The 25,224-nt window shown below is 35.9% G+C and overlaps 1 protein-coding gene across 1 annotated transcript in view; it reads right to left on the bottom strand.

Moving 5' to 3' along the window:
- Window positions 1–25,224, bottom strand: part of thsd7aa (thrombospondin, type I, domain containing 7Aa) — a 215,681-nt gene that overhangs the window by 6,028 nt on the left and 184,429 nt on the right. The window contains 6 exon segments of the mRNA NM_001122760.1: window positions 384–597; window positions 6,348–6,430; window positions 14,847–14,942; window positions 15,405–15,578; window positions 20,044–20,218; window positions 22,628–22,773. Of these exon segments, the coding sequence (NP_001116232.1) occupies window positions 384–597; window positions 6,348–6,430; window positions 14,847–14,942; window positions 15,405–15,578; window positions 20,044–20,218; window positions 22,628–22,773 (888 nt within the window).

Below are 25,224 nucleotides of genomic sequence, written 5' to 3'. Positions count from 1 at the left end.
AGTGAACTTGTGATACTGTCACTTTAAAATACCAACAAATAATAATTTTATTTTCATCAAAACAAAGCATAATACCAAAAATATATTAAAGCCTCTATGTAATATATAAACGTCTCTATAATATATAACCTCACAAAGCCTCTCTGTATTTCACTATCTATGTACCATTACCTTTTTATTCATAATGCTTTGTTTCAATTCTTTTAAATGAAAGTTCTTCAAACCGGAAGTGCAACCCAATTAGAACCACATTAGTGCAGGAAAAGGTGGATTTAAAAGGTTAAAGGGTCAGTTAAAGTTAGTTAGCAGAAGTTAGTCTGAAAATATTTCTGAGCACTCATTCAGAGATATGTATTTTTAGTTTTCATCATCCAAAGACTCACCGGGACCAAAAGGTTGCAGGAACCACGTGCGTCCGGCGCGTCCGGGCATGTTTGCGGTGGGCTCCGTGGGGTTCAGGGCTCTTATGGTCTTGACGTCAGCTTTACTGTCTCCTGCGGTGGGAATCTCCAGCACTGGGATGACCGTACACTGATCTAAAACTCCATCAGATGTCATGACCTCAGTGTAGCCTTCCTCACAGCCGCAGATCCCGGCCTGCAGAGGGAGACAGAGATCCACTTACACACAGCTGATGATCACACACTGCTCCTCCAATGTGGGGTCTGACTGAGTTGGATTTTTTTCCAAATAAGGATGCAATAAATATATCAAATGTGACAGTACAAACACATTTAAAGAATGTTTTACTATTAAGTTCTTTTAAACGTTGAATTAATCATTACATATAATAATACAGTGGCGCTGTTGTCAGAATTGATAATCATAATACTGTAGATGCCAATTTTTAGAATTAGAATGATTTCTGAAGGATCATGTCAGATTGAAGACTGGAGTATTGCCATTTAGCTTCATCTTCATAAGAATACATTACATTTTAAAGTATATATATATATATATATATATATATATATATATATATATATATATATATATATATATATATATATATATATATATATATATATATATATGGGCGTCACAGTGGCACAGTGGGTAGCATAATGGCCTTATAGCAAGAAGGTCACTGGTTCGAGCCTCGGCTGGCTCAGTAGATATTTTTGTATGGAGTTTGCATGTTCTCCCTGTGTTTACATGGTTTTCCTCTGGGTGCTCCGGTTTCCCCCACAGTCCAAAAACATGCGCTGTAAGTGAATTGGGTGAGCTAATTGTCCGTAGCGTATGTGTGTAAATGGGAGTGTATGGGTGTTTCCCAGAGATGGGTTGCAGCTGGAAGGGCATCTGCTGCGTAAAACATATGCTGGATAAGTTGGCGGTTCTTTCCACTCTGGCGACCCTTGATTAATAAAGGGACTAAGCCGAAAAGAAAATTAATGAATGAGTATATATACAGTTAAAGTCAGAGTTATTAGCCCCTCTTTGAATTTTTTTCTTTTTTAAATATTTCCTAAATGATGTTTAACGGAGCAAGGAAATTTTCACAGTATGTCTGATAATATTATTTGTCCTTGACAAAGTCTTATTTGTTTTATTTTGGCTAGAATAAAAGCAGTTTTGAATTTTTTAAAAACCATTTTAAAGTCAAAATTATTAGCCCCTTTAAGCTAATTTTATTTTTGACAGTCTACAGAACAAATCGTTATACAAAACCTACCTCTAAGGACCTGTTAGGAACAAAAATGTACCTTTTAAAAAAGGTACCTGCGCTCAAGTGACAGATTTTGTACATTAATTTCTGAGAGTGTATTATTGTGTTCTGACAATGAACAAATTTGGAGCGAAATGAACAATGCCATTTGTTTCAGCCAGAATAACACTGTCAGCTAAGTCTGGCTTTAAAACACAGATCTATTTTCGGCATCATCATAGCCTATCAATGGCTGCTAATTGACTTCGCATTTTGTCTCTTGTTTTCTATCCACCAGTGTTTTTTTATTTCTCTTCCAGCTTTCTTAGAAGCTAAAAATACTTCAGTGGCATCAAGCTGTGATTTCAAAGATACTTTTCATGTTCTTTGTGCTATATTAGTGCTTTCCTTGTTTAGATAAACAACAAGATCAAATCCTGCAGGTTCTCCAAAGCATGCGTGTTGACAAGATTCATCCCAGCATGTGTTGTTGTTTTTTTTCCACGGAAAAGACGTCTGGATCTCCATGAGCATCATCGCTGTGTGGAAATATGTGTGGAGAAAACCCCAAGGTTTCCTATTCCCAATGCAATCTTGAAGGATGATCATAATCCCACACACAAACACAGTGCTTGTTAAATTTGATCAAAAGAAAACACGAATACACTGGGGTATTTGCATCTCTGAAGACATGCAGCTTTTACAGCAGAAGAATCTGATCTGAATGCAGTCGATTTCTACACTGCAGGAGAGACCCTCACAGTCATCATGTTTAATAGGGGAGGGGGGGGGGGACGTAGCAGCTCACAATGCATGTTTACATGTGTTGTAGTAGGATTATCTTTAAAAGAACAGATATGTATAGGAGAGAGTGGGGTAATTTGAGCCACTTCCAATCTCCAAGGCAACATTTTTTTGATCATTGTCATAATTTTATTAATATTTATATGGTATCATATATAACAAAGTTATGGACCACTTTTATTGGTGTTTTATGGACTTCGTTTCGCTAATAATGTTACATAATGCCTAAATGATTAAAACATATTTAAATTAAATATATCAACTAGCTGAAAAGGTTATGAAAATAAAATAAAATAAAGTGAATTATTATTGATATTAATTCTAATAACTGTTAATGCTAAATATTGATGTTAAGGTTATAATGTTAGTAGGATTCCCCGAAATACCATAAATAGATAAATACATACATTAATTAATTATTATTTAAATAATAATAATAATAATAATAATAATAATAATAATAATAATAATAATAATAATAATGGGGAAAGTAAGGATATTATTTGAATTAATAAAAATCTTAAATAAAAATTTGTTCATTTCATTTTAACTTCCTTTAATCCATTTCGGATTCAACACCACACTCTGCCCAAACCGTATATGATCATTTTCACACTGATAATTTATTTAGAAGCTCTTACAGTTGAATCAAAAGCATATGCAAGAATAAAAACACTGAACCCCCTGAACCACTCCAGAACAGCACTGTCATCCAGAATAAGATAAAGCCATGATCTGATAGTGACTGATCTTCCCTGAGGTCTTTCATATGACCTGCACTGATCTCTCCAGCACCAGCAGTCTGACTGCTTCTAATATCATCTGACACTGCTCACACTGCTTGAAAAAGTCCATGTAAAACACTGTTATACTTATTTGGCTTCAGTAGCATACAATGGCCTCTACTAATATTGGGACCCTTGTTAAACATGAGCAAAGAAGGTTGTTCTAATCTTTAATCATTTGATCTTTTGCTTAAAATATGAACAAAAACAAACAAACAAACAACAAAAAAACTCTGCTCTCATTAATAATAAGCAACTGCAAACACAGCACAGATTTATTTAAAAACAACAAAATACACCAGACCCCAACTAGTGGTCAGTGCACCAACAATAATAAATGATAATAATGTAACTTTGCTGTGGGAGTGCCGAGTTCAAGATATCTTTCGATCCGATTACGATCCCATTCATTTCTCTCTCTTTCTCCAATTTCATTACCTGTTATTTCCTTTACTGTCCAATGGTAAAAAAGGTAAAAGTTTATTAAATAAATAACTAAATACAAAAAATGAAACAAAAGGGCTTTAATCTGCGAAGAACAACCGCCTGGATGTACTTTATCCCACTTATTATATGGCTACTTGCAACAAAACCACACCAAATGAAAACACCTGATGTCATATACACTAACCTGCACATTATTCAGTGACAAGATGACGCCAAACAGTCAAAAACTGTTCACTAAACTGGTTTAGTAAGGCAAATTAATCTACATATAATTTATTTATCAGATAGCACCAAACAGTGAAAACAGTCAAAAGAATGTGGCGTGACCAACAAGCAAATACAAAGAAATGTAGATGTAAGTATATGGATGTGAATGTTTTTTAGGTGACAGTGTTCCTCAACCACCAGGCCGCAGACCAGTACCGGTCCGTAGATCAATTGGTACCGGGCCGCACAAGAAATCATGAACTTTTTCTGTTTTATTTATAATCTGAATCTGAGTGATTTTTAATTTTGAAAAATCTTTTAGTTTGAAAAATGATTGTAATCTCTCGCTTACATCTCGGTCACTTGAGTGCCAAAATTTAACCCACAAGTAGCAAAATGAGTAAGAAACAGGCGTCTTTGGAAAGTTTCTTTGCAGAGGGAAAAGGCCAAGTGAAAGAACCACGGACTGCCGAGAAACCGATCCACAACCCATTTGTCAACAAATCACATGAGTTCACCATTTACGCACAAAAAGATCAACTGCTGGAGATCGCAAATGACAGCGGCGTATTAGGGGTCGTTCGCATATCATGTCTTTTCTAGAGTTCGCACAAGTTTACTATTTCCATTGGAGGTGCACGGCATAACGCACCTTTCAGATGCACCCAGTTGAATAAAAGCTGCCAGCGCATCGTGAGTCATGTGACAAGAATTGACTAATCAGCTTCCTATATTGTATGAAATACACAAATTTTGTTAAACTAATTATCTCAGACAAACACAGAACATCCAAACACTGCAGTCAATGTGTGTATCTTTTACAATGCACAGTTTTGATCAACCCAGGCTTATTCTGAAAACGTACAATGCTATATACATTTCTGGAGAGTGCCAAATACATACCAGGAGCTACGTTTTTTGGCAGTTTTTGTTTTCGCGAATCAAGCAGAGGTCGCTGTGTATGCTTTATCAGATCTTTTCTCTCATGAATGTCATTCGCACCTGCTGTCAGGGTTGGGACAAAACAAAATCAGCCCTGGCACTGTAACCACACCAGCCCACATTGCCCAACCCTCAGACATGGACATTCACCACTTATATTAATGTAAAGATGGTGAAATAAAACAAGCAGTCCCATATGAAATATATATTTAAACATTTAATGTATGTGACTGGAACAAAATCAACCCATTTATAACAAATTTATGCATGCATTCACTTTCTTTTCGGCCACAACGGAAGGAACCGCCAATTTATCCAGCTTATGTCTTACACAGCAGATGCCGTTAAGGCTGCAACCCATCACTGGAAAACACCCTTACACAATGTATTTCAGTTAATTTTATGCATTTGGCAGCGTCTGGTTTTAGAGCAAAATCTTTGCTTTTTCTGAGCTTTTCGGCATCGCCACTCCTTTTTTACGGTCCATCTCTGACAATTAGCTTGTGTTGAACTTACTGTTTGTTTGACATTCTTGCCAGATTTTGATTACGTCCGCGTAACCTCTGATTGGGTCGGCGCATCTCGAAACCAGCCAGCAGTTGCCAATTGGGCCAAATGCTTAACATTTATTACTATTATTACTATCATCATCATCATCATAATTTTCACATATTGCAAGAGATAAAAGCTGTCTGCAAGTAAAAACAATGCATATAAACATAAAATCAACATATAAATAAAAAAATAAAAAAAACTGAACGGCCCACATTTCAAAAATGGTCCAGCCCTTCTGACATTTGCCAGAGTTGCCAGATGGCCAATCTGCCCCTGCCTGCTGTTCTCGCGTAAATCCACCAGAGGCCGCTGTCAACTGACTGAATGACTGACTGAATGACCGATCGACTGACTTACTTTCGTTCCTCCCTAAACCCAACTAATAATGTTTTCAAAAGCCCCGGTTGATCCATACGCACTTCTGGCTATATAATTCACGATTTCCAGAAATGTATATAGGGTTACATTTTTCAGAATGAACCTATGTTGGTTCAGTAGCCAAAAAATAAAAAATAAAACCTCTTAGAATCACAGTTGAAGAACTGCATTAGTTAGGTAAATTTCTAAGTAAGAAAGTCTACAATCTGACATAACCTACAGTACATTATTACAAATTACCTGAAAGGCTTTCAAGGCATGAACAAACTCTCACCTGGAAGCAAATTTCAGATTTTCTGTTCATATTCTGAGCAAAAGAAGGTTAAAGAATAAAGATGTATTTTCCCAGCCGTCTTTTCTCATGGGTGCTAAACATTAGTGGAAGGCACTGTATCAAATCATCATATGAGTCTCATGTTTCAGCCTTTCCCATTATACATTCCAGTACAATCTATTTTCCTCTGCAGGAAGTCTAATCCAGCACTATTGAATATCCATGTGAGCCTCTCGTGTTTGCAGTCTGTCTGCATCACTCAGTAGGGCAGGCATTCACACACACAAACCCACACACAAACACTAACCTCAGTGCAGATGGAGCGTGGCTTGTCGCAGGCTGGGTCACAGGATCTGTCTGACACCGGCTCGGTCGTCGATTGGCATCCACCTGAAAGTAAAGAGTGCAAAGTTGAATATGAATTGTGTTTTAATGGCACCGACACACACAAACACATGGCCATTTTCAGCTAGTGTATTGTCCTGAAGGCAGGAGGCATCAAAAAGTCTTTACACTTTAATTTAAGTCACAATTCACACCATTAACTACCTGCCTATTAATAAAACATTAACCATTTATTATTAGCTATAAGGTATGATTTTATTCTACACCCCTTATCCTCCCCCATACCTAAACTCAACTCTTTCCTTACCAGTGATAAATGAGCAGCTAATTAGAAGTTTAATAAGCTAAAAGTCCTAATTAGTGGTTTGTTACAATGTGAATTGTGATTTAAAGGGGTCCTTATATGCAAAAATTACTTTTATAAGAGGTTTAAAAACACAGTTAAGGTAACGGTGTGTGAATCTCACTGGTCCAAGTCCCAGCTGGACCAGCTGGTGTTTCTGTGTGGAGTTTGCAGGCTCTCCCCATGTTGGCGTACTGGGTGCTCTGGTTCCCCTCATAGTCTAAAGATATACGCTATAAGTGAATTGAATAAACTAAAATGGCCAGAGTGTGTATGAACAGTGTGTATGGGTGTTTCCCAGTACTGGGTTGTGGCTGGAAGGGCATCCGCTGCATAAAAAATATGCTGAAATAGTTGGCGGTTCATTCTGTTATGATGTTTTTGACCTCTGAAAAGTCTAAAAAAACCCTGATTTTATGCTTTATTTACTGTCAAATAAACATACGGAGGCTGGTAGGTTGAGCTATTGCTGCACTTTGCTTTAAAATGCATAGCATTTTCTCTCGCACGTCACATATTGTGAAAATATCTAACATTTTCATCCCTTTTTTGTTTTAATTGTTGTGTTTAGTAAATGTACATGTGTTCTTGGCTTTAATGTGAGCCATAGACTCATTTATGGTGTAGTTTTTTTCACTTATTTGACAGACTGCTGTCTAAAATGTGGAGCAAGTGATTCTCAATATGATGTAGTGGCCCAATGTTTTTGTATATTTATGACGTAATATCTCATAATTTTAATAAAAAATAGAATAAATAGAATAAAATAATTCAGGTAAACAATGAAAGATTTTCTTAAATATATTATATTTTTGTATTCATTAAATAAATTTATTTATTTATTTATTTATTATTATCATCACTATTATTATAATTATAATTATTATTATTATTATTATTATTTATCATTATTATTATTAATAATATTTTGTTGCTTTATTATTATTATTATTATTTAGTAAGTATTACTTATTAATAATAATAATAATAATAATAATAATAAAGGAACAAAATTATAATAAGTATTACTATTTAGTAATAATGTCAAAATAAATAATAATAATAGAGCAACAATAAAAACAACAACAACAACAACAACAACAACAACAATAATAATAATAAAGCAACAAAATAATATTTATTTAAATATTTAGTATTGATTGATTGATTGCTGATTGATTGATTGATTGATTGATTGATTGATTGATTGATTGACTGATTGATTGATTAATTGATTGATTAGATTAAATAAACAATTTTTTCCTCCACACTTTTTCACAGACCCAGCAGCTATCTTTTGCTGACACTAAGACTGTCTGTCAAATATTCTCAGTGTGTTTCGTCGGCACGTTTTGATGTTCAGGAGTTCTGAAGTGTTACTCTGCAGTTAATTTCTTTCCATTACCCGAACCAATTCTCAGTCCCTATCATATTCTGGCCCCCTAGACATTCACGCTTGGGCTATCGCGTCAATGCAAGTCTGTCGGATTTTCAGCAGATTTATCGTCAGCCAACACAATTAAAAATGATCCTCTTCTTGGGCCGTCTGTGAGTACGATCTCAACATCTTTTCTCTCACTTTCAATCTTCCCTTCTACAAATCACAGCCTGTGGGAATCCACTGGATCTATAAAAGTGCTGAAATGGGCAGCCGGCGGCCAGTGCCGGGCTGTTATTTTCTCTAAGCTGGGATGAATCAATACTTTCAATCAACAATGAGAGCAGTGAAATAGAACTGCTCCCAAATGCCGGAAACACACTCCACTGACAGACTGCTGACAGACACAGGGACAATTGTTAATCCTATACAACCAATTGTGTTTACACTATAAAAAAAAAAATAAAACATCTGTAAATTAACAGCTTACCGCCCACTGAAAAAAAATGTCTGTAAAACTGTTGCAAAAAATTTTTTATTTGTGTTCAATTTAAACAAACAAATGTAGTAAAGTTCAACTTAAATGTTTTGTTTAAATTCAGCCCAAATAAATTGTTTACAACCACTTAACTCAAAAAAAAGTAAATCCAAAAAATCATCTTTAAATCTTTTTTTTTTTTTCAGTGCATTTTGTGATTTTTTTTTTAATTTAAAAGTATGGTTTTAAACTGCATTACGGGATCTTGATCTTTCCTCCAACAACTTCTGATGTTAAAAAGCTGAAAAAAGCGAATTCTATTGACCTCTTTAATATAAGTAATATATTGTCTATTTCATGTAAATTACGGTAAAAAAACTGGTAGAACCCAGTACTTTTAGTTTTTTCTTTTTACAGACTTCATTATATTTATAATTTTTATATAATACACTGCTTCAAACTATTAAACTGTTAATAAAAGTTACTTTTTAAACTGAAGAGTTGAATTTTTATGATCAAAAGTTAACAGAGCAGTTCCATCATGCTATTAAAAACTGTAAATAATAAGAAAACACAAGAGATTCACAAAATAAAAACCAAATGAGTCTACAAAAAATTATGTGTTATATATATATATATATATATATATATATATATATATATATATATATATATATATATATATATATATATATATATATATATAAAACATTTTTAAATGCTTTCAAACTGCATTATGGGGTCTTGATCAGCTTTTGGTGTTAAAAAGCTGAAGAAAAGCGACTTTTATTGACACTTTTAACAGCTTGAAGTGATATATTGTTTGTATTGTTTTATAGGTAATAAGCTGCCAGCACTTCTTAATTTTTTTCTTTTTATAAACTTGATTCTATTTATTCATTATATAATATTGTTTAGGCGAGGCAGTGGCGCAGTAGGTAGTGCTGTCGCCTCACAACAAGAAGGTCCCTGGGTCGCTGGTTCAAACCTCGGCTCAGTTGGCGTTTCTGTGTAGAGTTTGCATGTTCTCCCTGCCTTCGCGTGGGTTTCCTCTGGGTGCTCCGGTTTCCCCCACAGTCCAAAGACATACGGTACAGGTGAATTAAGTAGGCTAAATTGTACGTAGTGTATGAGTGTGTGTGTGTGAATGTGTGTGTGGATGTTTCCCCAAGAGGGGTTGCGGCTGGAAGGGCATACGCTGCGAAAAAACTTGCTGAATAAGTTGGCGGTTCATTCTGCTGTGGTTCATTCTGCTGTGGCGATTAATAAAGGGACTAAGCCGACAAGAAAACGAATGAATGAATGATAATATTGTTTATATTCATTAAACAATACTAATATTGTTTCAAACTACTAAAATGTCAATAAGTATTTTTTTTAACTAAAGAGTTGAATTTTAATCATCAAAAATCAACAAAGATGTTCCATAATGCTAATCATAACTGTAAATAAATAAAAAAACACATGTGAACCACAAAATACAAACCAATTGTGTCACACTGTAAAAGAAAGTCTGTAATATAACAGTTTTCTGCATTTGTGATTTTTTATTATTTTTATTGTTATTATTGTTATTATTTATTTATTTATTTTTACATTTTTTAATGCTTTTAAACTGCATTATGGGATCTTGATCTTTCCTCCAGGAACTTTTGATGGTGAAAAGCTGAAAAAAGTAACTTTTATTAACATTTTTAATAGTTCGGAGAGATATATTGTCTGCATCGTGTAGTAAATTATGTTAAAAAAGGTAATAAGCTGCCAGCACTTTTTCATTTTTTATAGACTTGATTCTATATTTACGACAGTTCTGTCTGGTTTTCAAATCTGATTGGCTGATAGCAGCAATATTCTGCAATATCAGCATCTCTTCACTCTGGTGTATTACTCCGCCCGCATAGAGTGACAGTAGATTAATAAACTCAATACAGTTTGACAAATATTGCAGCTGTTGGGCAACATAATGTACTTTTGAGGCTTTTTTAGTCAAGAATAGTTGTTTAGATTATATCGGCACTGGTGGGACACTAAGGCACTCGGCCTGTGGACTCGTGCCAACGCATGCCTTTCAACAGTGCCGATATACAGCCACATCGCACTGCTACTCGTGTGATATTGCTCATATACAAGGATTACTGTATATAATATTGTTTATATTCATTAAACAATACTAATTTTAAACTACTAAAATATCAATAAAAGTCACTTTTTTAACTGAAGAGTTGAATTTCCATCATCAAAATTTGCCAAAACAAATGCTCCAATATTAAATTCATAACCGTAAATAAATAGAAAACACATGTGAATAATAAAAACCAAAAACTGTTTAAAAAAAAATAGCGTTTTAAAATATCTCCCCCATTCTATTAGGTGCTAAATATACTGTAAGCATCTGCAAAAACCTGTTTATACCAATTAGGAGCTTGCATGAATATTCATACTACTGCATAATTTAAAATAACCCATGAATATGCATAAACAGGGACCTGACTGCAGTAGAGAGACTGGTTACAGCCGTGGTATTTCTGTTGCCCAGCTCTGCCAATCAAAATTGACCAGACTCATGTGTGCCATCTGGAAGCAGGTCAGTTTGCACGGCCCGACACGGAGGACAAATAAACAGGTGAAAATCACAGGGACTGATTCCAAGCCACAGTTTGGCATAAATAGAGAATACAAAGCGCTACAGAAAATTACACCCTAAATTTAGATGAATTTATATATACAGCCATGAGAGCACTTGAAAAATGTAAATTTCTCTGAATTTACTGGTTATGGATTTGATTAAAATGTTAATATTGGTTTTTTTATAAAGGTCTGATAACATTTCTTCAAAATTTCTATTAATAGTACTTTAATTTAGAGTTTTTTTTCCCGAAGAAAATGATAAAGTTAGGGAATGTTTTCATTTTGATTGTAAATCAGTTATTCCACCAAATATTTTTTTTATTTTCCATTCATTCATTTTTTCATTTTTTAAAAATATGTAATTTTAGCTTCTTTCTCCTTTTGAATACCTTTATGAACATTTAATTAAAAAAACAAAGAATAGATAATTAATTAGAATGATAGCTGCTTACTTCTTGGTTACTGTGAATTTAGTTGTACTGAATTGTCTTTGGGTCATTGAGTTTAGGGGATGACAATACCGGAAGCACAAATGCAAAAGTGAGGGCTAATTCTGACCATAAAATGATTTCTTAAATAACCACTCCAAGAGGAGTTAAAACATCAACATAATTCAGTAGAGGCCTCCAATGATTATAACACCTACAGTATGAGATGAGCCTCTGAGGGAGAGCTTAATTTTCTCCAATTTTAGAAGACCTAACATATCACTAGATTTTGATTGAGGGTGGTTGGTGGGATTGCCAAATTAAGAGAACTCTCTTACAAGCAACAAAGAAGGAGAAGGCAATTATTTTGAATGTTTGTGACGTGAAAATCATCTGGGGGTTTACCAAAAATAGACAAATGAGGGTTTGGGTTTAGATTAATGCCTAATTTGTATGAGATTCTTTTAGAATATTATTTTGAAGTTAAAGATATTGCTGTCTAAAATAACTTTTAAATATGTCACCTTTTTGATGTTTTATGCAAACAAGCTCAAAATTAAAACATTTCTATTTTAAATTTAGAATAAATGTAATAATCATTAGTTTACATAGTGTAATAAATCTTACATTTAACTACATTTAATCTATGCACATACAAATAAACAACTGAAAATCAAAGGGATTGTGACATACTGTGACAAGCCACAGTATACTGTATCATGCAAGTATAATAATAATAATAATAATAATAATAATAATAATAATAATAATAATAAATAAATAAATAAATAAATAAATAAATAAATAAATAAATGAATGAATGAATAAATAAATATTTAAATGTATTTACAATTATTTAAAGTACAATTAGAATGACTTTTCCATATTATTCTATGCCAGCACCAAAAGCCCCAAAAAACACAGAGATGTAGAAATCCATACACAGACACATTAATATGGGAGGACAGCTGGCATGATGGTGAATGGGATTATACATGTGGGTGTCACATTGTCATAGATTAAAAGCTTATTTCCATGAGGTATATACAGATGTATAAGAGTAGACGTAGCACACTTCAGCCTTCCTGACAACACAGGACGTCAAATTTATCTCAAACCCAGTCTGTCACCAAACAGTCTCTGAGGAGACAATATTGACTTTTCTGTCATTGTGATTTTTCTCTCTGAATATTGAAACACTGTGGTATATCTTTGCTATTTATATATAAAATTTTGATATTTATTTTTCACAGGGATATGTACATTTACATGTAAGGGAATTACGAGACTACTTGAAAATTCTTAGTTTATCTGCATATAGGTTTGAGATAGAGTAGAATCTTTATATTTGATTTAGTTTATATACATCTGATAACATTTCTTCCCATTTTTAAGTGATAATATTGTAATTTAGAGCTTTTTTTAAAAAAAAAAGTTGGTATTAAGTCAGAGTAACCACCAATACTGATTTGTGATCTCTTTTGAAACACTTGCAAAGTGTTGTTTAAAAATAAATATAAACATGTCACCTTTTGTGTTATTTTATGTAAAAAAAAAAGAAATAAAAAGTACAGAATAAAGCTAAAAAAAAAAATTCTCAAACATTGAACACTGTTTGTGTGTACTTGCTTATTGTTGTGATTGCCAGTGGTGTTTTCCCCACTGGAGATTACTTCCAGTATTCCAAACAAACTACAACTCCCAGAACTCTTTGCACACATTAACTTCTGCAGCAGCTGACAATAATCTGGACATTTACACACAGACACAGCTGTAGCTCACTCTCCTCACATTCACATAGCTGAGTCTTGTTTCTCTCAGGAACATTATAAAGCATTTTTTCCTTGTTTGTTGTTTTTCCCGTGTTTTGATTCTTGCATGGTTTAGTGGTGAGCAAAGCGAGGCTTCATGAAACACTGAAACAGTCGAAGCAAATGTGTTGAAGCTTCGAAATGTTTTGAAACCCGTCTCTACAGTGACACCTAGTGATCATTTATATGTATTTCTCTGGAACAGCTTCAGCAAAGAAGTAATTCAGCAAATTGAGGTATTAAACCCCTTGTTGTAGAGTTGAGGTTTCAAGAGATTTAGTAGAGTGATGAGAGTTCCTGACTAGCATGCAGAGATAATGAGTTAATGAATCCAGGGTGATCTAGTTATAGACATTCGTTTTTAAATGCTTTGTTGTAACGTGTTTTAACATTGGTGTGACATTCGAATTAACACTTTGAATACATATCTTGTTTTGGTCATAAAAAGTAACATTATTAAAATATATCATGTCATAATTTTAGATTAGGATTCGAACTTAGGCCATTTGTAACACAGTTACCCTGTGTTCACAGTCCACTAGGCTACATGAGGTTTTTTCTGACCCTATCAAATCAAATGCATTTTCATTTAGTCACGTCGCGAGGTGTTTCGAATCACCCTAGTCACGTGACCTAGGTTTTCCAGATCATGCTTCGGCGAAGTGTTTTGAAACACTTGCGCTTCAGGATTGCGAAACTGTGTCGAAACTTCAGCATCAGCCATGCCTAGCCTGGTTACCGTTTGGATTCTTTGCTGCCTAGCCTGACCTTTCGTCTGTATTTTTGACTATGTTTATTGGATTACCTTTATGCTCCTGATTTGCTCCTGTTTTTGACCATCACCTGTATGACCTTGCCATTAATAAACTGCATGTGGATCCGCATGTCTGTTGTCAGTGTCTGCTTCGTAACAGATCTGCAAAAGGTCAGGCTAGGTGGCAAAGAATCAAAACACGTGAAAAACAAACAAGGAGAAACACTTTGTTATGTTCATGAGAGAAACAAGACTCAGCCCTGTGAATGTGAAAGTGAAAAGTATATATATAGTCCATGTAATCAGTGAGATGAGTTACAGCTGTCTCTGTGTGTGAATGTCCGGATTATTGTCAGCTGCTGCAGGAGTTGATGGGTGCAAAGAGTTCTGGGAGTTATAGAATACCGTAAGTAATCTCCAGTGGAGAAAACGACAATCACAAAACTTATGCGGTTTTATGAGGACATTGGGCTTATTTATTTGATGCATTAGGGGTAGGGTAAGTCCATATAATTAGTTTTCACAATATAAAATACATTACACTTATAGTATAGAGCATCCCTGTAAACCACATACACGAGCATTTGTGTGCTTTTATTCATTACAAAAAATAAATAAATAAAGTATTTACAAACAGCTACCTGTGACGTTTAATCCATCCGAGCGCTGGCACCAAACTTGTCGAGACGAGCCCCTCCATGCGCCGGTCATCCATTTGTAATCATAACACTGACCCTCTTAAAACACACAAACACACATATTAACAGTGACACATCAAGACACATACCATGTAATTACATTAAAACAAAACATAATGTGGGTTTATTAGAGGCATCAGATATACAGACAAAAAACAACAACAACTAATTTCACTTCTTGAAAATTTCACAAATAACTGAAGAATTAGTAACACATTAAATTACATACCTGAATATATAATGACATACTATGAAATTATACCATTATAAATTACATATCATGAAATTATATACCTACTGTATAATCTTTGTTTTAAATACCACTTAGATTACCTACTTTATTTAATGTTAAAAAAGTAACATTCATATTTAACAATGTCATTATAATTTAAAGTCAAGTTTACAAAAATAAATAAATAAATAAATAATGCAAGCCCCTTTAAGTATTTCACCCATATACAGTATTTGTTTTCTTCCTGGAATGCAGTGCTTTTGACTCACCTGTACAGGGTCTGGCCTCCCATTCTTGTTCTGGACACTGAAGAAGGTTTTCGGGTTCCTGAGCGAGAACAGCGCGAGAACGAACCTGCACTGACCCGAAGCCCAGATCATCCCCGCCGATACAGCTGAGTTGACAAGGGCTCCACATCGTCCAGTCTGTCAGGTAACACTCACCTGAACAACACAACACCAACTGTTAGTGCGCTTTATATTTACTGCACTAATATCTTACCTCATTTACAACAGATTCTATGTTTACAGTACATACCATCTGCTTGAATACAAGTCACAGTTTATCATCTGAAATGTGCTGTGTCTTATATTTTAAAGTAGTCTATAGTATAAACTAAATAACATGCAACAATCAAAGCATGTGCAAAAAGTGTGCCGGCATTTGGATCGGTTTCAAATGAGAGAGTGAGCGATTTTATTGCGCTGATATATAAAGTTTGACTTTAGGATTTAGGATTAGCGTATACCTGAAGAATCATCATTATATAAAACCGGTATAATGGTTAAATAGTAAAACAAACAAAACATAAATAAAATACATTTGCATTTAAGCATTTAAATGTTTTGTTCACCCATTAAAACTATTCATTCATTCATTCTTATTCAAATTACATACATATACAGTATTGACCTTAATCTTCAATGCGGAGGTGCTCTAGTTTTTCCGATTGTTTTAGAACTTCCGATTCAGTTGCCTAAGGGAGAATGACTAGGAATAATAAACGTCAGAAAACCGTCAAACTACTTGCTCTACAAACCAGTGTTTACCAGACTATAAAGAAAATATCAGTTTGCAACATCAAGCAGCAAAACGAGCTGTTTTTAACATCTAAAAATGAATGGAAGTGAATGAGACCGGAAGTCTCGAGCCAAACAGTTTCAAATGGCTGCGCCTGCTCGTACGCAAATAAAGTGAATATATGTTTTTTTAATTTTAGGCTTCATGCTAAGAAAATGACATTTTGACACTGTGTGATATACAGTGTAGGGGAGTAACTAAAAACTTAAAAATAACAGACTTTAGGATAAATTTGAATTTAATTTAAGGTTTACAATGCAACTTTAAATTGTTTGGTAAACAAAGCGAGTCTCTCATATAACACATCAACTAAAAGACAGAAAATATGACTTCACATGCAATTGTAAATAAATCATATAAACATTTGCATATTAGTTAATAAAATTACTTGAATTTATTCACTTATATATACATGCATTTACACAACAAAATAAATAAACTCAATGATGGCCTAAAATAGCTGCTGATTTCTGCGTGTGCAGATTTAGTTTGGGCCTACATATAACTCTTTTTTTGCAATTCATTCATTCATTGATTCATTCATTCATTCATTTTCTTTTCGGTTTTGTTCCTTTATTAATCTGGGGTCGCCACAGTGGAATGAACCGACAACTTATCCACCATATGTTTTACACAGCGGATGCCCTTCCAGCTGCAACCTATAACTTGAAAACATCCATACACACTCATTCACGCACATACACTAAGGACAATTTAGCCTACCCAATTCACCAGTCTTTGGACTTGTGAGAGAAACAGGAGCAGCCGGAGGAAACCAACTGACCCAGTCGAAGCTCGAACCAGCAGCCTTCTTGCTGTGAGGCGATTGTGCTACCCACTGCGCCACCGTGACAACTTTTTTGCAATTTTTAAGTGGAAATGTATCCAAAATTCGAATAGCAAATTTCAATATCTGTGACATGAAGGAATATAGATTTTGTTTTTACTAAAACGGGATTTAATTGGCTCTAAAAGTTCTACAGTGTTGTTAAGGCACAATTAGTTTCACCAAAACATTTAATAAACCAATAAACTTGGCCAATGACGAGCATTTCAACTCTGTAGAATATGTAGAGATTTGAGCCGTCTTCAGGCACAGATTCTCTCATCATTCATTAAAAGATTGAATCCAAAAACCCCGAAGAATGAAAACTAAAGTTAGAGCACTTTTAAACTACTGGGTTCAAAACGAACAAATCCTGCTTGCAGCCTTTCTTTTTTCTTTGTCAAGGATATTAATAATGCCCGAACTCCACATTGTGTGTGTGTGTGTGTGTGATCTCAGGGTGTTTTTCAACAGAAGTAGGTCAGTCTGTCCCGTTGTAATAGGAGTGCTGATTTGTGAATATTTCCCTGCGTATTAATTATTCATAACGTTGTCCTTCCACAAAGCCCTAATCCTGTGATGATTATTATGAGAGGGAAGCCAGCGGCAGATGTGACACCTGAGTTCACACACAGAGTACAGTCTGATATGTGTGTGTGTGTGTGTGTGTGTGTGTGTGTGTGTGTGTGTGTATGTGTGTGTGTGTGTGAATAGATGATGAAGTTACACAACACTGGAATGAATATTCATATGTGAAGCGAAGCATCATCATCGTTTGAGATACGTTTGTGTTAGAAGAGCTGGAAACAGGAAGGGGAGCAGGAAGAGACAGTGGTGGCTCACAGCTGGAGGTTTACAGATCCAGGCAAGACGGGATATGTGTTTTACAGAGCCAAAACAATGAAGAGTGATGGGGTCAGAAGGACAGTAATATTTGATAATCTGCAGGACACCTTCAAAATTTGATCTTTTCCATTTAGCTATTTCTCAGAGAATGTAGGCAATATAGGTGCATTTAAACAAAACAGTTGCATTAAATCTGTTTTATTTTTTTTTTTATTAGTTAACAATTGTATTAAACAAGCTAAAATAAGAGTATGATCAACTAACATCTTTAGGAATAGAAAGATAATGCATGTAAACTTTTTTATGCTTTTCAAGAGTTCACACTTAGCTGATGTGATTATAAAGCGTGTTTGGCATGCTGTCCCTGGAGAGAGCCCTGAGCTCATAAGATCCTCAAGCCAGGGGCTCCCTCCTGTTTGCAGGGCGAGAGGGGAGCTTGAGCTCATGTAGATCTCGAGAACTCCCCTGCTGTTTGAAGCTAGTGTGCAATTAGGAAACTACTTAGGGAACGACTGCATGTCTATGGTGCTGATTTGGATTAGTCAATTAACTTAAGTTGTATGTTTTTGTACGGTGGGAGGAAACCGGGGGACCCGGAGGAAACTCACGCATGCACAGAGAGAGCATGTGAACTCCGGACAAAAACGTTGACTGGCCTGGTAAGGCCTAGAACTAATGACAGTCTTTTTGTGGGGCAACAGTGCTAACCATTAGGCCGCCGTGTAGGACATCAAGGAAAGGAGGAGTATGGAAGGAAGGGGGGACTCTTCAAATCGAAGAAGACTACGGTATGGAACTTAGGTTATTTATAGAGACTTAGTAATCTTGTTATTACTGAATCATACATTGAATAATGCGGGACCAGCCGTGGTCACGCAATATTTAAAAAAAAAGAAAAGCATTCGGAGGGGGCTGATAATTCTGACTACTGTTAAGTCCTTTTCTACAAAGCTCTGTCACACAAGACCTGAAATTACGTCACTCAAACCCCTGTGCTTTATGAAACGAAATGTTATCAAACAAAAAAGAATTGTTTCCATCTATTTATAATAAACGTACAGCTTAAAACAGATGACAAGCCATAAAGTTTAATTCTCTAGTTTGTGTGAGGTAATATAGCAAAGTATACGAGACTGCTGAATTATAGCTGTGTGATCCCAGTGAATATTTCACACAGTGTCTCATAAAAGCTGCCTTGTAAATGTGACAAAGCAGGTCTGTCTGATTTAAAAATGAACTGCTAGACAGAGGAGAACAACTGTAATGTGCTTCTGTAGACAAGCAGTTTTCAAACTTATACTCGGTTAAATATTAGAATTCTGATCATTTTTATGAAGAAAAACAACAAAGAAATATTAAATTATGTGCATACGTTACAATTAAATTCAAAAGTGTGGGTTAAGAATGGTTAATCATCATTTCTTAATTTTTTTTCTTAGTTTTTGTTCTGTTAAACACAAAACAAATATTTTGAAGAATGTTGGACACCGGTAACCATTGACTTTTGTTTTAGTTCAAAAAATACCATGGAAGTCAAAGGTTACCAATTTCTAACACTCTTCAAAATAGCTTCCTTTGTGTTCTTCAGAACAAAGTAAATAAAAAATAAATAAATTAATTAATTAATTATTTAATTATTTAATTAACTATTAAATAAATAAATAAATAAATTAATTAATTAATTAATAATTGTTTAATTAATTGATTAATTAATTAAACTCAAACATATTTGAAACAAGTCAAAGATTTGTAAATCATGACAACATTTTTACATTAAGAATGTCCTTACATGTTACATGTTCTCACTTTAGTAATTACAATAAACTATGTATAATTACAAGCAACTCTGAACCTGCAATTTGACCCTAACTAACTAGTAAGTATATGTAATTAATTACTATTACTAGTTACACTATAACATGGGCACTTTGAAATAAAGTGTGACCATTAATTGAAAATATAGCAAATAGTTTATATTACAATTTAAATCAATATAACTAATGCCTTAAATGAGCACAATGAGTAAAATAAAACATTTAGAAAAATAGAAAAAGTAATAAAAATAAAAACCGAATAAAATGAAATTGAAAACTCTATATAAACTGCAGTTTTACTGACACATCAGTGTGTAGCATAGTTGCAGCATTGGTTGTTACCTGGGCAGGGCACAGTGCAGGACTCCTGCAGGATGATCTGTTTGTCTCCATCCACTGTCTGCTCCAGATCTCCACACAGTTCTTCATCCACCATACTTCCCGCATCCTTCCCTGAGCCATCGGACACGAAGCAGGACACGTTTCTGAAGCGAAGGCCTTCACCACACCGTGCACCCTGCCAAACAAAACACTACAGGTCAATGGAGGAAAATATTTAACTAACAATTATCAACATACTTTCACAGTTGAGTGTTCACATTACAAATTGTAAACAATGCTTTGTATTATTTATGTTTTAAACAACATTAAAGTCTGCGTGAACCAGAGATTTTATTTCAGTATGTTGACGAACTGAAATAAATGTGATATTTAACTAGGGGGCGGGGCATTCTTATGTGCATTATACCGTCATGGCAAACTTATGGTAAGTGGTGCAGGGTAAATCGATATTGTGGCTGAAGTTGTCAAACTGACATTAACACACCTGAACCAGCTAATCAAGCTCTTGCCTGTTTCTCAATATGCTTTCTTCAGCGGTCTTGCGTCCTCGTGTAACATCATCATCAGCTGTCAAAGTTCAGTTCTAATACTCAAGACCGCAAGAACAGAGGATGCGTGAAACTTCCCCGATGTGTTCTTGGTATGGAGGACGCACCGATGCAGACCTGAGCACCGATCTCGCTCTAGAAGTCCCAGAAGTCATTGCGACTGGAGGTGGAGAGCGCAGCATTTTATTTAGATTTATCATTAAAGTTCAGAGATAGAACTTATTTACCTTAGGAGTTTCCCTAAATGAAACGATGAATATTAACATTACCATGGGCATCTTAATAAAGGAATAATTTGGTCCACACAATGTTAGAAATACAATGAACACAGACACACAAACAAACACAAACATGTACAGCTATCTTTATGAGGACTTCCTATAAACTTGATGTTTTGTGTTTATAGTGTACAAAATGTCAATATTATCCCCCTTCCCTAAAACCCAACCCTCGCAAGAACCTGTCCTCATTTTCATCTTCATAATAGTTCATTCTGTGTAATTTATGAGCCGTTTTCCTCAGGGGGGCTCGAAGATATGTCCCCACAATGGCAAAATTTCCTGCTATTGTTATAATATACTTATGTGAACATTTGGTCTGCACTAAAGAAATATCTAAACATGTATTTTGGATGTTTTTTCTTTACATTACGCTGAAAAAAATTCTCAAAACTGACAGATGCATGAAAAACAGTGTTTTGGCCTGCAGTGTCTCGCCTTATCGATTACAACCGGACACCAGCTGGCCTGAAAAGCAACTGTTGTTGTAGTCCTAAAGGAGACAGAGGCAAAAACACAGGAAAAAAAAAAACAGCTGCTTTGGAGGTCTAGACCTGAAAACAGAAAAACCTCTCATAAGCTGAGGAGAATTCCCAGCATTGTTTCTCAGCCCTTGTGTTTGGCACTGTCAGCTACCGGCATTATTTTTTCATAGCTGCTTGAAACTCTCTCCAAACATGAGGCACAAGTGAAGCAGTGCTGCTGGAGATAGCTGAGGCCTGTCAGGAGATGCTTTAGAGACAGACAGAAGAAGAACAAAGGCCAGAGTCAATATCCTCTACAGTCTGCACTGTGACGGAGGTATGAGGAGCCGAGAGAAAGCCTGTGTCTTCTGTGTGTTGTCTTTAATTAAACCTCCTGCTGGGTCCTGAAAGGCAGACTGATGACAGGAGAAGACGGCGACACAAATGCTGAGGAAAGGCCAAAGCTGGAGAGGATTGGGGAATATTTCTAAATCTACCTAAACACTTATGAAGATAAGCGAAGTGTGCTTTCAAGTAATACTGGATCAGTTATTTTAAAATACGTTGGCTTGAATAATCAATTAGATGCTTGCTTTTACATCCCAGGTACCAAAGAATTCTGGCCCAGATTTGGCATAAAGCTGGCACAGCAGGCATTCGTCTGGGACTGGCATGCAACATATGGGCCAAACATGGCCCAGGTTTGGCTGAGGTGGCACCGTCTTACTGGCGGCACTCAATACTTGGGCCAGATCTCAAATGTAGTATTTGGCCCAGATGTTTAGATGTACATGTGGGCCACATAATTTTGGCCTAGCTTGACCCACTTTTAAAATACATTTATATTATTTTTGAGCAAAGAAAAAATTCTATCAATCAGGTCGCTTCAAGAAAAAGCAAAGCTATACAGCGAAATGCTTCATGGGTTTATAAAAAACATTGCAGTCGTAACACACCAACATATCGGCCCAGTTCAGGCCCAGTTATGGGTTATTAACTTGGCTAAGACTTGGCCCACATAAGGTCCATGTTTGCCGCTTCTATGGAAGCCAGAATTGGTCCAGTCATGTACCGTAATTCACTGCGGCATGTGGGCCAAGCAAACGCTGATGGTGTGGGCCAGATCTGGGCCAGAGAAATTTTGCTATGGAGGATGTTATGAGTAGCGTGTATACTTCTGATGCAATACAATTCAAAATTCAAATGAGCAAGTTTTATTTTTCATTCATTCATTCAGTTAAATACTTATTTATATATTTATTTATTTCTAATTAAGACAGCTAAGCAAACTCACCTCAGATTTGCATGGGGACCAGACACTGTACCTCCAGCTGAAGCAGGGTTTGACAGGACAGGGTTTCCACTGCTCCAGCTGAGAGGAACACGGTCGTCCATCTCCCTGAGACGCCTGTATCACAGTCCTCCTTCTCCACAGCTTCCCTACAAGACAGATTGAGGACATATGTTTTACTGTCAAATTGTTAAAGGGGTCCTATTATGCTTTACACACTTTCAACTCTATTTAGTTGCTCCCTCAAATGCCTTGATTGTTCAGTAGACTATTGTTTCCTTCCAGAAACATACACTTGGCAATATCTTAAATATAAATAATTCACATCCAAGGAGACACAGCCAGGTTGAGTTGGTTGTGGTTTGTCTTCCTGATATGCAGCTTCACATCATTTCTTACCATACTGTTTACATACAGTACACAGACATAACCAACATTTTGTAAATGTGTTTTTGACATGAAAATGAACTTATGGTGCAGTATTCAGCTTTCTGTGCATGTGTATGCTCCACATCTGATCACTTAAAGGGATAGTTCACCCCAAAATGAAAAGTCTGGAAGGGTTTTAGTATTTATCCATCCTCTACTTGTTCCAAACTCTTTGGGCTCTATTTTGACGATCCAGGTGCAAAGTCCAAAGTGCAGGGCGCAAAGGTATTAAGGGCGTGTCCGAATCCACTTTTTCCATTTTAAGGATGGAAAAACCCTCTTTGCGCCATGGCGCATGGTCTAACAGGGTTGAGCTTATTCTCTTAACGAGTTATAGGTGTGTTTTGATAATAAACCAATCAGAGTCTCATCTCCCATTCCTGTTAAGAGTCAGCTGCGTCATGCCACAGTGTGTTTACATGGCGGACACTGTAAGTGGAAAAACTGAACGCTTCACTAGAGAAAAAAACAGTTAAACAAACCATCTGCAGCATGAGAATGAGAGATGAGCCTCCTCATTCTTTACCTTCACTTTCACTCTCGTGGATAGGGAAACATGTTGTACTCACAGACATCCATTCGTCTATACATAATTAATTTTATTTGTTAAGCGCAAAGATTTAGGATGATTGTAAGGGCCCATACATTCAGGGGGCCCCCAGAGACAATATCAAGGGCCCGCGCAACCCAAACAACCCCTCCCCCCCCTCACTTTCATCCACAATCAGAGGCGGGGGTTAAAACTCATTTAGATTTAAAGAAACAAAACCTCAAAAAAAGTGTTTTTGCTTCCACCTAAAAAGGGCATTTAAAAAATATCAAATTAAACACACCTAAACAAGCTAATCAAGGTCTTACTAGGTATACTTGAAACACCCAGGCAGGTGTGTTGAGGCAAGTTGGAGTTAAACCCTGCAGGGCACAGGACCTCCATGAACGAGATTGGTGACCCCTGGTCTAGAGACACGCTAGACCTCTACTGAATTTTAGAAAAAAGGCATACAGGGACTATTAAATCATTAGTCATTCATTCATACATTTTCCTTTGGTTAGTCCCTTTATTCATCAGGGGTCGCCACAGCAGATGCCCTTCCAGCTGCAACCCAGTACTGGGAAACACCCATACACTCTCACATTCACACACATACACTAAAGCCAATGTAGTTAATTCAATTCACCTATAGTGCATGTCTTTGGACTGTGGGGGAAACCAGAGCACCTGGAGGAAACCTATACCAACACGGGGAGAACATGCAGACTCCACACAGAAATGCCAACTAGAACTCAAACTTTTCTATGAGGCAACAGTGCTAACCACTGATCCACCGTGCCGCCTTAAATGCTTCGTGTTTCAGGCATTTTGTGGCTATTCAAACAACACCCTAGTTTTCCCGAAGCTCGATAAAGATAATGTTCATCTTATGAAGTAACCTCAAGCAAATTATACATCCACAAATGAAATAAAGGCTTTTACTGTAAGTGAATCATCTCACGTTACACACACTAATCTCAGGTAACTCAATCCCTCTCCAAAGCAAAGTAAGAAACGAAATGTGACCTGAAAGTCTCTATTTTTGTGTAGTAATTCCAGGCCTTGAAACCACTCTGAATATTCATCTCTCCCCCTCCTGATTTCCTTAAATCGCGTCTGAAGGGCCGAGGGCTGAGATGGAGAGAAATGGAGTGTAGACTCTCTCAGGCAGAATGGATCCTGCTGTTTAAGTGGCGCTCAGGGGACGCCGGCAATCAAACTCCACACCCTACCCTCACAAGAGCCATTATTTTGCATGGCAGGTGGGAACATAAATATCTAAATAAATAACTAAAACTTAGTTCAACATCAAAAAGTGCATTATTAAAATCACTTGACGATCCTTGTATGCACCTAGAGGTACTGATGTAGTTTCTTTCTTAAAAAAAAAAAAAAAAAAACATACACTGGAAACAAATCCTGGTTAGATGGCTGCTGGCTTAAGCTGGTTTTTGCTTGTCTTTAAAGCAAGAACCAGCTTTTACCAGCTTCCATGTGGTAAAACCAACCTAAATAGTACATGCTGTTTTTGTTATCAGAAGGGATACAAGCAGCCCAGGCTCCTTCTGAAAATGTACTGCTATATACATTTCTGGAAAGTGCCAAACATGTCCCAGGAGCTATGCGTTTTTTTGTAGTT

The sequence above is a fragment of the Danio rerio genome, chromosome 19, assembly GCF_052040795.2.
Source record: "Danio rerio strain M-AB ecotype USA chromosome 19, GRCz13ab, whole genome shotgun sequence".
NCBI classification, from domain to species: Eukaryota; Metazoa; Chordata; class Actinopteri; order Cypriniformes; family Danionidae; genus Danio; species Danio rerio.
Note: the sequence above shows the minus strand (reverse complement) of the source record. Positions and strands in the feature narration are given on the sequence as shown.